Genomic DNA, 15,918 nt, shown 5'->3' on the forward strand with positions numbered 1-15,918 from the left:
TGCTCCCCCTCCTGCCCCCCTCCATGTATTTATATGAAATTGATCTCACCACCTTCTTCTCACCCCATCACTGACTCATAGCACCTTCATCACAGCTTTTTCCCACTTCCAGAACTTGGATAGCTAGGTAAACTCTTACTGCCCAAGAATTTCTCTGCTTTTAGCCCAGTCAGATTATGGAAAAAAAAGAGAGGGGAGAGGAGCCACTTGGCTATACCCACCTTCAGAGGAGGTGAAAGTTTTCAGCTTTTTGTCTTTGAGATGGGAGATGTCTGCAGGGGATAGAGAAGGGGAAGACAGAGGTTATCACTGATTCCTTTCTGTGTCTAAGAACTCACCAAGGAAGGCATGGAAAACAGGATGCTTAGAGAAAGGAAAATGGAGCAGAGGACCTGTAATGGGGAAATTGTGAAGACCAAGAGTGTGGAAAGAAATGTCTCAAGGGAGTTTTGGGCTATAGACTTTCTCTGGCAGCCAACTTTGATGGATTGGACTCTTCTCAGCAATGCAGGGTTATAAGTCAACTCCAAAAGACTCATGATGGAGAGAGATGTCTACATTTAGAGAAAGAACTAGAAAGAATAGAGTTTGGATGCAGATTGAAGCAAACTACCTGCTCTCTGTCTCTTTCTTGTTTGGTTTTGTTTCCTCTTTCCCATTGTTCATTCCATCCAATACAATCCTTCTTTATAACCTGACTAATGTCTAATGTGAAACTATTTGCAGATCCTGTACTTGATTGTATGCCGCCATGGGGGGAGGGAGAGGGAGAAAATTTGAAACTCAAGGAGTTGTAGAATTGAATCCTGTAAACTAAAAGTAAACAAACAAATTAATAAAGACCAAAAAAAAATTTTAAAAATAAATAAAAAAAGAAAGAATAGACTTTCTCCGGGGGACTGGGGAGGAAAGAGCTAGGAAGGAAATCCAGGAGGAGAATGGTCTTCTAGACACTGATCCATGAAGTACAGTGACCCAATAGAAAAACAGGCATGCTCCCCTCTTTCCCCATCCTCCCTTTATGGCAACATACCCCAATTCTTCTCTCCAATGACAAGCTGCTTTAGCCGAAAGGCCAGGACAGAGCCCAGAGGGACATGCATGACAGTACTGAAGCTGAAGGAACCCTGGAGGAAGCCGGGAGATTCACATGGGAAAGGAGAGAAAGAAATGGGTAGCAATCATAGTCATGTTCATAACTTATATTTGTGTAATGCTCTATGGTTACAAAACACATCAGCACACATGTACATTATTAGGTTTTTTAAAAAAGGAATTATTTGGGGCGGCCAGGTAGCACAGCAAGTAAGAGTACCGGCTCCAGTGTCAGAATGACCTGGAGATCGAATCCCGGGCTCAGACACGTAGCACCCACCCAGAAACACCTGGCCGTGTAACCTTGAGCAAGTTACTTAACCCCAATTGCTTAGGGGCGGCCAGGTGGCTCAGCGAGTAAGAGTACTGGCTCCAGTGTTGGGACGACCTGGAGATCGAATCCTGGGCTCAGACACTCAGCACCACACCCAGAAATAACTGGCCATGTAACCTTGAGCAAGTTACTTAACCCTGATTGCTTAAAAAAAAAAAAAAGGAATTATTTTCTTCAGTGAGCTTTTGTACCTCCTTTTCCATTCAACCAATTCTACTTTTTTTTTTTGGAGGGGGGAGGGCAGGGCAATTGGGGTTAAGTGACTTGCCCAAGATCCCATGGCTAGTAAGTGTTAAGTGTCTAAGGCCAGATTTGAACTCAGATCCTTCTGACTCCAGGGCCAGTGCTCTATTCACTGTGTCACCTAGCCAATTCTACTTTTTAGGGAATTTTTTTCTTCAGAGAATTTTTGTGCCACTTTTTCCATTTGACTAATTCTGCTTTTTAAGGAGTTCTCTTCAGTGAACTTTTATATATCTTTTTCCATTTAGCCAATTCTGCTTTTCAGGGCATTCTTCTCCTCATTGAATTTTTGTGCCTCTTTTACTATTTGGCCTAGTCTGTTTTTTAAGGTATTATTTTCTTCAGTATTTTTTTTGTGCCTCCTTCACCAAACAGTTGACTCTTTTTCATGATTTTCTTGCATTACTCTCATTTCTCTTCCTAATTTTTCCTCTACCTCTCTTACTTGATTTTCAAAATCCTTTTTGAACTCTTCCATGTCCTGATACCAATTCATATTTTTCTTGGAGGCTTTGGATATAGGAGTTTTGACTTTATTGTCTTCTTCTTAGAGAATGTTTTGACCTTCTCTGTCATCACAGTGACTTTCTATGATCAGAAATTTTTCTCTTGTTTGCTCATTTTTCCAGACATTCCTTGACTTTTAACTCTTTGCTAAAGTGGGACTCTGCTTCCAGGGTGTAGGGTGCACTGTCCTAAGATTCAGGGGTTTTGTACAGCTGTTTTCAGAGACTTCTAGGGACCTGGAAGTTTCCAGTTCTTCCAAGGCAGTATGATCTAAGTGATGGGGTACCTGGGGTCTAGGTCAGTTTGTGGAACCAATTTGTAAAACCAGTCTGTGCAGTTGTAACTGCAATTTGTAGTGTAAAAGTGTAATCTGTGAAATCCCTTTCCCAGCCTCAGGCTCCGCCCCTTCCCCCTATCAGCACTTGGCCTAGGCAACACCTTGTGACTCCTTTGTTTTTATTTAATCTCTTCCTGTCTCCTCCAGTCTGGCCCAAATCTCATCTAAACTATCTATGCACTAAAGTCACAAGTTCCTCTAGATCAGCTCTAACCTTTATCTATGCACTGAGGTCCCTTCTGTCCGGTCAGCCCTGACAATGGCAGCCCTACCCTTTAAAAGTAAAAGCATGTACCCCTCTCACTTGCAGGTCCCCTAAAGGACTCTTGCCCGCTTCTTATAGAAGCGTAACAATAAACTTCTACAACTCTCACTCCAATCAAGCCTGAGATCTTGAATTCTTTCCAGATGCTATTGCAGGTTTTCTGGCCTTAGATAAGATCAGAGTTCCTGCTGAACTTAGAGGGAGCCCTCCCTCATCATAAGGAGAGGTGTTTATTACTCTTTTGGCCTGAGCTTTTGTCTCTGAGTCACCTTGTGCGCTCTTTTCTGCCCTGGAAGGGTAGTGAGGGTCTCTGCTGCCCTATTGCCACAAGCTCTGCTATGCTAGTGCTCCTTCTCGCCCAGGGACTGCCACCCAAGTCTGTGAGCTGGACCTGAGTATGGACAAAACAACAGAATCCTGCCTCAGTGTTAGCAAAGAGGCCCCTTCTGACCTGTTGTTTGATCCTCTTACCATCTGTGGACTGAGAGCTCCAGAAGCATCCACTACCACTGCTGATTCAGTGGCTCCCAAGGCCTGTTCCTGGTTGGCTGGGGCTGGGTCTATGCTGGTGTGGCCTACTCTGGACTATACTCCCCTCTCTCCCAGGTATGACAGACCTTTCCTGCTGAACTTCTAAGTTGTCTTTGGCTGGAAAATTATCTCATCCTATCTTTTTGGGATTTTGCCACTCCCGAATTTGTTTTAGGGCATTCTTTAAAGGTGTTCGGAAGGGTTTTGGGGAGAGCTCAGGTGAGTCCCTGCCTTTTCTCTGCCATCTTGACCCATTGTTAGGTTTTTATAGTGAAAAAAATGCTGGATTTAGAATCAGAGGACCTGGATTCAACTCTTACTGCTGACTCATCTTAAGTCACACAGCTAAGAAGTAGTGGAAATAAGAGAGGGACTGAGGAGAGAGGGACCCAGGTTGTGGGAGACACAGGAGTGAGGGATAGAGTAGAGTGGAGAGGACTTCTTGTCATTTAGTAGATTAGTTATGTCCAACTCTCTATGACCCCATTTGGAATTTTCTTGGCAGAGATACTGGAGTAGTTTGCCATTTCCTCTCTACCTCATTTTACAGATGAGGAAACTGAAGCCAATAGGGTTAAGTGATTTGCCATGGGTCACATAGCTAGTAAGTGACTGAGGCTGCATTTGAACTCAGGTCTCATGCTGTATCTACTGTGCCACCTAGCTGCCCCTAGTTGTATGACTTTAGTTAAGTCATTTACTTTCTCTATGCCGCAATTTCCTGAAAACCATAAAAAAAATGGGGATGAGCTGTTTTTTAAGGTTAATGTGAGATCCAAATGAGATGATAGAAGTTCTGCAAAACGTTGTAAGTATGATACAGATGAGGTCCTTGGATTTTGACCTGGAAGGGACCTTAGAAAGACTGGAGGCAGAGGGAGTGGAACCGTGATTTTATTGTTATAGGAAACTCCCAAATGAGAAAACTTCTTCCACCAATGCAGGTCAGTAACTTCTCTGCCTCTTATGGCCTTGAAGAGTAGCTTAGAGCAATGACTTAGCAGTTAAATAACTTGCTCAGAGTCACATAGCTAGGGTGTTAGAAGGAAAGACTTGAACTTTATTCTTCCTAGTTTCTGGGTCAGTCCTTCGTTCACTGTGCCATGATTCCTAGGGGTGGCTAGGTGAATGGAAAACTAGGCCTGGAGTCAGGAAGACCTACTCAGGATAGAAAGGGCCGCTAGGTGGCGCCGTGGCGCACAGAGAGCTGGGCTTGAAGTCAGGAAGCCCTACTCAGGATAGAGAGGGCCGCTAGGTGGCGCCGTGGCGCACAGAGAGCTGGGCCTGGAGTCAGGAAGCCCTACTCAGGATAGAAAGGGCCGCTAGGTGGCGCCGTGGTGCACAGAGAGCTGGGCTAGGACAAAGCAAAACCCAAGTTCAAATATAGCCTTAGACAATCACTAGTTGTTGACCCCAGGCAACAACTAGTTTCCCTCAGTTTCTTCAACTGCAAAACGGGAATGACGATAGAACCTATTTCACAGGGTTGTTGCAAGTACCAAATGAGATAATATCTGTAAAGTGTCAGCACAATGCCTGGTTCACAGTAGATAATTAATAAATGTCCACTTTTCCCTCTCATTACAGAATCACAGATTTGGAGCTAGAAGGGACCATTTTTGTGGTGGTGGGTCAGTCATTTCAGTTGTGTTTGGTTCTCTGTGGCCCCATTTGGGTTTTTTTTTGGCAAAGATACTGGAGTGGTTTGCCATTTCCTTCTCCAGTTCATTTTACAGATGAGGAAACTGAGGCAAACAGGGTGAATTGACTTGCCCAGGGTCACACAGCTAGTAAGTGTCTGAGGCCAGATTTGAACTCAAGTCAGATTTGACTCGAGGCCTGGTGATGCTCTATGAACTATACCACCAGCTGCCCCATAGAGGCCATTAAGTCCAACAGCTTCATTTTACTGAGGCCAAGTGAGATCATTTATTTATTAAAAAAATTTTTTTTGTGGGGGAGGTAATTAAGGTTAAGTGACTTGCCCAGGGTCACACAGCTAGTAAGTGTCCGAGTCTGGATTTGAACCCAGGTCCTCCTGACTCCAGGGCCAGTGTTCTATCCACTGCACCACCTAGTGAGATTAAATTGACTTGCCAAGGATCAATCAATAAACATTTATTAATTGCCTCCTATATATCAGGCACTGTGCTAAGTTGTAGGGGTACAAAAAGAGGGGAAAAATAGTCCCTCCCCTCAAGGTGCCCATAATCTAATGGAAGGGATAACATGTAAACAAATATATACAAAGCCAGCTACTAATATTACTTCCTAATATTACTCCAGCATCGTGTACATGATAGGACACTGCACTTGGATTCAGAAAGACTCTCAAATATTCAAATTATGCCTTAGATACTTACCAGATGTGTGACCCACCTTCTACTGGAAGCCTTCCCTAATCCTTCTTAATTCCAGGGCTTTCCCTCCTTTAATTACTATTAGGAAGTAATATTAGTAGCAGTTAATAAATTAGGAGTAACATTAGCAAGAGTGTGAAGAAGAGGGTTATAGGACTGGGCAGGTTCAAGAGGAGAAGGCTAAGGACTTTCATTCTTCAAGGGAAAGGGGCTGAGGTATGTAATATATCTTTGTGTCATGATAGCCTTGACTTTCCCAGGGTGATGGGATGGGTAGGTGAGCACCAGGAGGAGCCAGAGATGTCAGAATTCCAACCTTGAGTCCCATGGATGTGAGGAGAGGAATGGAAATGCCGGCACCAGCCTTCCTCCCCTTCTCCAGCTTGGCATCCTTCAGTGTCTCCACTGCCTCTGTCACCATGTACAGATTCTCCCCACGCTCCCGAAGCTTCTTCAGGAAGGATGGCTCTGGCTTCTTCAGTTTCCTGGGAGAGGGAGAATCATGGTTTTCATTGGGTTTTGGGACACAGCTTTTCTTCTTCTCTGCTGTCTAGCGGTCCCACTCTGGGCTATCCCTTCCCTATTCCCCCTGGGCTCCAGACTAGAGTGGGACAGTCTAGATAGTCACTGAGTGATTGCCATAGGAGCTGGGACCTGGCTTGACACACCTGATTTACCTGAAATTCGTATATGTCTCTGAGTTCATTATATGACTGATAGGTGGTACAATGAGGAGGGAGGGACTTGAGGTCAGGAAGACCTGAGTTTGAATCCTGCCTCAGACCCTTCCTAGCCAAGTTACTGAACCTCTATCATACTCAATTTCCTCAAATGTAAATCAGGGATAATCCTAGCACCTATGTCCCAGAGTTTGTGAGGATTAAACATGTTAACACATGTGAAACACTTTGCAATCCTTAAAGTGTCATATAAATGCTAGCTCTTAATTATTCACAGGTGCCTATGTGGGGGTCTCAATGACTGTCTGTATTTAGGTGTTTTTGTGTGCCCATGAATGTGATATTTTTGAATTTTTGAAAACCCATATATTTGTGGCTTTGTGAATATCAGAGTATTGCTATGCTTTTGCAAGCCTATGCTTGCAGAAACAGGGCAGGGTTGTAACCCATTAAAGGGATTCCTGTACTGACTCTTCTCATCTACCCTTCAGCCATCCCTTCCCAATCTGGGCTTTACCACTTCTTTAAGGATTCCATCTCATCCATGATGCTGAGCTTCTGAACCTCCAGGCAGTTTTTATGGGAGCCACCAGCAGAGACAGTGATATCCACAGGTATCCCGATGGCTGCAGTCTTCACTCCAGCCTCCATATTCCCTTCACTGTTCCCTTGAATTGCAATCTTTGTGTCTTTTCTTGGTGCTGCCAGATAGAGACACTAGAGCTCATCTTGTTACCCTGCTCCAAACCCACCTCCTCCAAAAAGTACCTGGATTTCCTCCCACTAACAAATGCCCCTCTCCCTCTCCTCCAAACACAAAGAGGTCAGAATTGGAAAAAATTCCAGAGTGTCTCAAACTTGAGGGTAGGGAATTTGAACAGCCTGCCTTCAGGGCACAGAAGGGATACCAAAAAAGCAGGATTCCTAAGGCCAATGCCTTAGCTATTAGCTACCAAATTAGGAATTGGACATGAGATCCAAATGAGAATGGTTCTTGATCATCCAGAAACCATAATGGGTGTACGTTAGCCTTTCACTGAAGGATGAAAGCAGACTAGACCAGTCAGAAGCATGATAATCCCAAAGGTCATGACCTAGAGTGGGGGTTCTTAACTTTTTTTGTGTGTTGTGGACTTCTTGGGCCCTCTGGTGAAGCCTATGGACCTGCCCTTAGGATGTTTTTAAGGGCATAAAATAAAATGTGTTGAGTTACAAAGGAAAACAATTATATTGAATTGTTATGAAAATATTAAAAAAAAAATAAGGTCAGAGACCCTTCCTTAAGAACACAAGATCCAGAAGAAGAATCTCTGAACTAAAAGGAGAACATTGACAGGGAACATCTGGGAGCTACCATTTTATGATTTAGTCCTGTACCCACTTACTGAGTGACATGAATTTGTATCTGTAATTTGTCTAACTGTACAGTGAAATGAATATACACTGGCTAACCAGAAACCTTAGAGAGCCCATGATCTTCTAAGTCTGCCCTTTTCTTATTTCCCTTTTTGGGTTATGGCATCACCATTCTTGCCCATACTTAGACTCATAAGTCTTCTCTCTTTGGCATCATTCATATTTATTCAGTTGCCAAAGGCTCTATTAATACTTTCTGGGCCCCTCCATTTTTCCTCTTCTCCCTTCTTTTTTCCTCGCCCTCCCTCTGAGTCTCCTCTTTTTCTTCTTTCCTCTTCTTTTTCCTTTTTTCCTGCCTTCCTTTTCCCTCCCTCCCCTTTCCTTTGTTCTCCCTCCAACTTCCTTTTTCCTTCCTTCCCCCTACCTCTCCTAGTTCCCTCCCTTTTCTCCCTTGTCCGCTTTCCTTCTTTCATTTTCTCCCTCCTCTCTGAGGTTCTTTCAAGCCTCCTTTTTTTTTTTTCCAGTTCAGTCATTTACCAGTTGTGTCTGACTCTTTGTGACCCCATTTGGGTTTTCTAGGCAAAGATACTGGAGTGGTTTGCCATTTCCCTCCCCAGCTCATTTTACAGATGGAAACTGAGGCCATTAGGGTTAAGTGATTTGCCCAGGATCAGTAAGTGTCTGAGGCTGGATTTGAACTCACTGACTCCAGGCCCCAAGCTCTAACCACTGTGCAACCTAATCGCTGTGTCTCAAGCTACCGGTCCTAGACTGTTATAACAGCTTCTTTACTGATATCCTTGCATCTAGTTTCTTCCCTCTCCAATCCATCTTGAAGAGCTCTGATCATGTCATTTATCTAAAAAATAACTTTAACTGACTCCTTGTTGATTATAGTAACATATATATACATACACACACATATATATGTATGTATATACATACATATACACACATATATTGCCATAACATGGTACAGTAGAATGCACGGTGGCCCTGAAGTCAGAGAATCTTGATTCATAGACATTATGTGATCTTAGGCAAGTCACTTAAGCTCATGGGGTCTCAGTTTCCTCATCTGTAAAGTTGGGGAGTTGGATCAGATGACCACTGAAACATGATCATCTTTCCCATCTTAGATCCATGAACTTATGGCTGGCTTTTAAGGCCCTTCACAATCTGGGTCCAACCTACCCTTCTAGCCTCATTCCACATTACTCCACTTTCTCAATTCTATTTCTAGCTGGTCCTTGATATTACCCTACCAACTCCTACTACCTGGAACATGCTTTATCCTTATCTCTATCTGTTGAAATGGCTTTTCCCCGTTCTGGTCTTAGTTCAGGTGCTACCTTTTCCATGAAGCCTTTAGGGATCGTTCTATCTCAGCTGAAAACAGTGTTTTCTCTTCTTCCTCAAATTTCCCTGAAGTACTTTGTCTAAACTTTTCATTTGCCTGAATCATACTCAACTATGTGTTATATTTGTGTGTGTACGTGTATTCTGTCCCTGCCTCCCTCTCATCAGGGCTCTGGACATTTTCTCTGGCTGTCTCCTATGCCTGGAAAATTCTCTGTCCTTCATTCTGACTGCTGACCTCCCTGGTTTCCTTTAAGCCCCAAGTAAAATCCTACCTTCCACATGGAGCCTTCTCTGACCCCTCTTAATTCCAGTGTTTTCCCTCTCTTCATTATTTCCTATTCATTCTATATTTAGCTTACTTTGTATGTATTTGTTTGCATGTTGACTCCCTCATTAGACTGTAAGCTTCTTGAGGGCAGGGACTGTCCTCGTTTTGTATCCCTAGTGCTTAGCATAGTGCCTGGAGTATAGTAAGTAAATAAATGTTTATTGATTGATTAAATGTAAGATTCTTGAGGACAAGGCCTTTTTTTTTTAAAGTCTTTACCTTCCTGGCCTTACAGATAGGAGATGTTTAATAAATATTTGTTGAACTGTGAAGAGGTCTTTCCGGAGAACTGTGTTTTCTGGATAGATCATGGTTTATTCCATTAAGAATAGAAACTTGTATTTTATTTAAGCCCTTTAGGATGTTGTTGTTCAGTTGTTTTCAGCTATGTCTGACACTTAGTGACCTCGTTTGGGATTTTCTTAGCAGAGATACTGGAGTATTTTGCCATTTGCTTCTCCAACTCATTTTACAGATAAGGAAACTGAGGCAAAAAGGGTTGAGTGACTTGCCCAGTGTCACACACCCAGTAAGTGTCTGAGCCCAGATCTGAACTCAAGAAGATGAGTCTTCCTGACTCCAGAACCAGCACTCTATCTACTGCCCCACCTTTAAAATTCTATACCCCACACTTCCCATCTTATTAAACACAGCATGCTGAATATAATTTGACCAACATAGTACTGTATTTTGAGTTATGTCTTTATGTGTATAGGTGTATAGACCTGTACAAAATGGTCTCAGAAAGCTTTCTGATTTCTTATGTCTCCTTTGTATGAATTTTCTTTTTCTTTTCTAACTCAGGCTGTCAGCCATCTCTTTTCCTTGCTGTTACCTGGGTTCAAGTCCTATCTCTTACTTATGATGACTATGTGATTCTAGGCAAGTCTCTCAACCTCTTAGAGCTCTAGGCAATTCTCTAAGATGATAAGTGGAAGAGAAATGCCAAGTGACATTGGTAGAAGGATTTTCCTCACCTGGGAATTTCCTATATCAGTGAAGTCATGGTTCCAGTCCTAATCCTAACCCTATCCAAGTGAAGCTGCCAAAAATAGACTGTCCCAATTTGTGGGATAGTGTTTGAAATAGGAAAAAAAAATAGGCTTTGCATAAAGGCCAGAGTAGAGTGTACGAATACATGGACCTGATGACCTCCATCTTGGCTGCTCAGAAGTCTTCCCTTTACTTTCTTGCTAGCCCATGACTGTGTTTTGGCTAGTTGAGGTCAATGGAGGTAGTCTGAATAAGAGATAAGTCTCTTTGTCCAAGACTGAGTGATCAGAGTCACATCACCCCGTCCCTTAGAATAAGCCCACCTCTCATGATGATAATATTCATTCTTCTCAGTAATTGTTAACCAATGAAAGAACAAGAACACCCACTCTTCCAAGGGCATATAAGTGTTGAGTGGATTCCATGAGAGGTCTTTGGCATTTGAGAGTCTCACTGACACCTTTTATTAATTATTTGCTGGCATGATAATAAAATGATTAATTACCCAGAAATTATGTCTCTTGAATTTTTTATATGTCACAGTCCCTTGCACTATAGGAAAGTTTAGTCACACACGCAAGTCAGCTATAGGAGCCAGACTACAACGAGATAAAACAAAAGCCTCTGAGAGGGTACAAGGGTAGGAGCGGGCCTTCCAGGACTTAGGGCTGTAGATTCAGAAATGCATGGGACCTTAGTGATTCTACTCCAACTCCCTTATTTTACAGATGAAGAAACTGAGGTCATAGGTGTAGTGACTTTCCTAAGGTCACACAGTTTATAAGTGACAGAGGCAGTTTTTGAATGAAGGACCTCTGAGTCTAGAGCTGCAGCAAAAATTTTCCAACTGGACCACACTGCCTGTGGGAAGAGAGCAATGCAGAATGTTGAGGAGGGGGGAGAGAACATAGGTGAGGAGAGGGTCTTGTTTCATGGTTAATGAACCCAGCTGTTTCATGCTAGGGTCCTTGAAGGCAGACTCACTGGGAACACTGCTGGTATATGTTTGGGGAGACTGAGGATAGTATTCTTTAGGTTGTTGAGAATGGGTGAAGATAGAAAGAAGGAGCCAGGTGAAGGGGTGCCCTTCAGGTGTTGTGCTTTATATCTTCCCTTTGGGGATTAGCATCAGGAAGCTGATGGTGTTTGTGTCCCCCTGCTTCAGTATCACTGTGGCTGCTCCCTGCTGGTCGAGGGTGGGGGAGAGGTGTGGCTGTGATGACAAGGCATGGGTCAGAATATGTTATATCTCTAAGAACACACTCTCTTGGCCACTCTCCAGCCCTAAAAGCAGCTAGGTGGCACAGTGGATAGAGGGCTGGAGTTAGGAAGACCTGAGTTCAAATCCTGTCTCTAACATTTCTGAACTCTGTGATACTGGGCAAATCACTTAACCTTCCCCTACCTCAGTTTTCTCATCTGTAAAATGGGGGTAATAATAGCATTTACTTCCCAGAATTGTTGTGATGATCAAATGAGATAACATTTCTAAAGTCTTAGCATAATGCCTGGAACAAATGCTTATTTTCTTCCTTGCTTTCTTTCTCCCTCCCTCCTTTCCTTCCTTCCTCCTTTCCTTTCTCCCTTCCTCCCTCCCTCCTTTCTTCTCTTCCTCTTTCCCTTTCTCTCTCCCTTTTTCCTTCCTTCCCTCTTTCCCTCCTTCCCTTCCTTCTCTTCTCTCCCTCCCTCCCTTCCTTTCTTCCATAAGGATATAGATATGCCCGTGATCCCCAAGACTCAGACAGTCAGAGATCAGGGACCCCAACGCCAACAGAAAGTTTCTATGTGACAGAAAGATATCATTGTGCCACACACACGATTTAACTGTGGGTGGTGGCAGTCAGTGAGGGAACCCATGGTCTCCAGAGCAAGAACTCCCTAGGCTGCCCCTGCCTAATTGCATCTCATTCCGCTCCAGTTGTTTGTGCCTTTTCTCTTCAGCTACTTGTCACTTAGTGTGCACTCAGTTCATATCTCTTCTTTTTTTTTTTTTTTGAGGGAGAAGGTAGGGCAATTGGGGTTAAGTGACTTGCCCAAGGTCACACAGCTAGTTTTTGTGTTAAGTGTCTGAGGCCAAATTTGAACTCAGGTCCTCCTGACTCCAGGGCCAGTGCTCTATTCACTGTGCCACCTAGCCACCCCCATATTCTCTTCTAGATATGATAATATTCCAAGTCAGTGCCTTGGATCTATGCCTTATTCCTTCTTTCTCTGTATGCCCTTTTTAGTGTCTGTGATCTGAGAGCTTTCCCTACCCGCTCCCCCATTCTCCCCCCCCCGCCCCCACACCTGTTTGAGAGTGATAAGACCTGTGTGTCACTGGGTGAGTGCCTGTGATGAAGCCTCCACCCCATCTCCCTGCCTGGCTCCATTCTCCTTCTCATCCCTTAACCCCTCTCCATATCTGGAATGTGACCATGTTAAAAACGTCCAACTCCATGCTGTAGTCGACAAGGCATCAGCGACCAATCCCTGGTGTCTCCCTGACTGTGACTTCAGAAATAGCAACCAATCAGATGTGCTGAATGAGAACCTCCCCCCCTAAAAAAACCCTTGGCCCTTCCTTCCCTGGGTTACTGAGTTGCCCTGATGTGTGAAGGATGGAGCCTATACGTCCCCATATTGAAAGCAACAGTGAGGAGAGCTTGTCCTGACTTGGGTGTGCCAAGTCCAGAGGGCATCTTCTTAAAGAACCATCAGCCCCCTGCTTCCTCCTGCAAAGAAGTGGTGGCCAGATGAGGTCCCTCCCTCTAGTGATTGAGACCCAGTTGTATCCTTTGCCCTTGACTCTTCTTCCTTTCCTCATGACCTTGGGTTGGGTATTATGACTTTCCTTATGTGAGTTAAAATGCCTGGGACCAGACTTATGATTTCATTGACACAGGGAAATTTCTTTCTGAGGAAACCAGCACCTTCTTTGTAACTCAGAGCAACAGTCTGGAGCATGGAGAGATTGTGTCTTGCTCTGGGTCACACAGCCAGTATGTGTTAGAGGCAAGCTTTGAATCTAGGCCTTCCTGACTCTAAGGCCAGCTCTCTATCCACTAAGCAACACTATATCTTTGTGACTTAAAATATGCCTGCAATCAAAGCCTATTTTTTTTTTAGCATCACTGGCCAGTCTGCCTCTTTTAGAGCTGTGTGTTGGTCCCAAATAGTGCCCTTCCTGCCCCGTATCAGGACTTTGCCCCCAAAGATGGCACTGAGGGCCAAGAGGAAATGGGCAATTGAATAAACCAGTTATTGGGTTTTTCTCCTTCTCTCACCCTTGTACATGAATGCAACAACTTGAGGACAGTATATGTAGCTGGCATGTCTCCAGGGTACTCTGCACAAGTGCTGTGTTCCTGATCATGAAAGGTGTGTGTGTGCATGTGAAGGGGGAGTACTATTATGGATGACTATACCTGGCAGCTTAGTTCCAGACTCTAGCACATCTCTGAGAGACAGGTCTGTCTTGACGTATTGGGCTCCCCAGAAGAGTGTACCCTTTCTCTTCCTCCGCACCAGGCAGAAGGGCCGGAAGCATGAAACATCAACGATGCTTCTCAGGGCAATCAGGTCCCCCATTGGATCTAGTTGCCGTACCAAGGCCTGGGTGGTATCTCGAAACACTGGAGCCATGCTTCTCAAGACCTGGCAGAGAATGTCAGAGGATGGAATGAAGCAAGAACAGGTTATCTCTGCCTTTACCTAACCACCCCCACTCTCCTCAGCCTTGACCTGGATTCTTTCCCCTATCCCTTGTGGGAGACCCTCCCTAAAATTGGATAGGCACACCTGGATAGCAGCGCACTTGGCCCTTCCCTTTCATTCCTGGACACTATCTAGGACCTCAGCCCACTATTGGCCCTGTCTTCCCATATTCTCCCATATCTTCTAATCTTATCCTCACTGTCCCACTTACCCCTACCCTTGGGTGGCATAGAGCAGCAGACAGCTTTGCTTGGCTTCTCTAACTTAGCTGAAGCAATTGTTTCTGACTCCCACCTCCCAAGTCCCTGCATCCCACAAGTCTTAACCTAGGGACCTGAGGAGAGAGAAGCAAAGAGAACAGATGTCTCTCCCCATATAGTTCCCCAAATCCCACCTCTTTCATTGGACTTCTCATTCATTTGCTCCTCTCCCCATCCCCTGTATCTCTCATGAACTATAGAGGAGAGGGAAACTGGGGAGAGGACAGGCCAATTCGAAGGAGGAGAATGTTGCTCGCCACCACAAAGGTCTATGCCAGAGATTGATCCTCTCAGTCCCAAGGAGCCCTCAGGATGTTCCACTCTCACTTGCTGGATCCCTTGATTTTTTCCCAGCTCACCTTTGGGAGATTAGAAGTGTCTGAATAGGTTCAGGATAAGACTTCAGGCTGGAGAAGATCCTTCTCTCTGCAGATTCTAGGCTCACTGCTAAGAGACTGGTTTTGGATGCCTCTCAAGTCCAATGGGCACATCAAATGGGGCTCCTGGTGTCCGTATTAATGGATAGGCGCGCCCCACCTGTCCCCACCCTTATGTCCCCATATAGTCTACTTCCCAGAAGACAATACAACTTGTCCCAGCCTGCCCCTAGGGAGTGGGCAGGGAAGGGCATTGGAAAGAGCAATGGTGAATCTGACAGTGTTCATATGGGGGGAAGAAGAAAGGGGGAGGCTGGCCCTAAGAGTGCCCATGAAAAGATCATGTCCTTTCCCCCTGAGAAGCCTATTGGGGACAAAATGGCTGGTCATAGGTGCTGCAAATTTGTGAGCCAAGAGAACGCCAGACTGAGTGGTTGGCTTTGTCTATGTGGGGAATGGGTCGTTAGAGTTCTGCCATTTCCCAGGGAAAGGGGAAGGGGAAGGAGAAGGGGAGACAGAAGGTTTCAATCCCTTCTTGCACAGATTGGTCTAGTAGAAGTTAGGAAAGCTTAAGAGTGGTGAATAGAGGCCATTCATCCAAAAGATTAGGTATGGGTTTGTTTGGTTTTTTTTTTTGGAAGGTGGGAGGGTGGAAGGTTCCAGAGGCAAAAAGAAGTGTGGGAGGAAGCATAAGAAAAGAGACAGGGCAAGGGAAGAAAGGGATCAGGTGTGGGTGAGAGTGGCTAGAAATTAAGTGACAGGGAAGGAACCAGATTTTCATCTCTCATGAACTCCCACTCCTTGACTCTGCCCATGGGCCTGTATCCCACATAGGGTGGGGACACTGAGAATATGATCCTTATCTCCAGTTTCCATTGGCACCCACAAGTCACCCAGTGACAGCCCTCTCTCTCCCAGGGACAGTTTGAGGGTGGTCCTCTGAGGGTGCAGGGGAAAAGGAAAGGGCATTTTGAGATGCTCCCAAGGAACTATAAGGGTCATTTCAGCTCATTGGCAGCCAACTCTGCTCAGAGTCTTCCTGGAACTTCTGCCAAACTCTAAGCAGATTTAAGTTCAGGGACCAACTTTCCCCCACCTTTCTCTGAAATTTCCCAAGGGAGCCTGATGCTTTCTCTCTTCTTTCCAGGACTGGGGAGACTGGATGGTTCAGGTTGCTGAGAGGATAATGTGAGG

At 44.7% G+C, this 15,918-nt stretch overlaps 1 protein-coding gene across 2 annotated transcripts in view; it reads right to left on the minus strand.

Moving 5' to 3' along the window:
- Positions 1-14,853, minus strand: part of LOC138150806 (gasdermin-A-like) — an 18,626-nt gene extending 3,773 nt beyond the window's left edge. For both annotated transcript variants that reach the window (XM_069074260.1, XM_069074259.1), the window contains exons 1-6: positions 14,707-14,853; positions 13,799-14,027; positions 6,870-7,053; positions 5,989-6,157; positions 1,034-1,127; positions 222-272 (exon numbers count right to left, since the gene is read on the minus strand). In XM_069074260.1, the coding sequence (XP_068930361.1) occupies positions 222-272; positions 1,034-1,127; positions 5,989-6,157; positions 6,870-7,053; positions 13,799-14,015 (715 nt within the window). In that variant the 5' untranslated portion in view covers positions 14,016-14,027; positions 14,707-14,853. The remainder of the gene's footprint in view (positions 1-221; positions 273-1,033; positions 1,128-5,988; positions 6,158-6,869; positions 7,054-13,798; positions 14,028-14,706) is intronic.
- Positions 14,854-15,918: the final 1,065 nt, after the last annotated feature.

This window comes from Petaurus breviceps, unplaced genomic scaffold (assembly GCF_028583685.1).
Source record: "Petaurus breviceps papuanus isolate PSGF00001 unplaced genomic scaffold, PetGlider_PUasm1.0 90887, whole genome shotgun sequence".
Taxonomy (NCBI): Eukaryota; Metazoa; Chordata; class Mammalia; order Diprotodontia; family Petauridae; genus Petaurus; species Petaurus breviceps.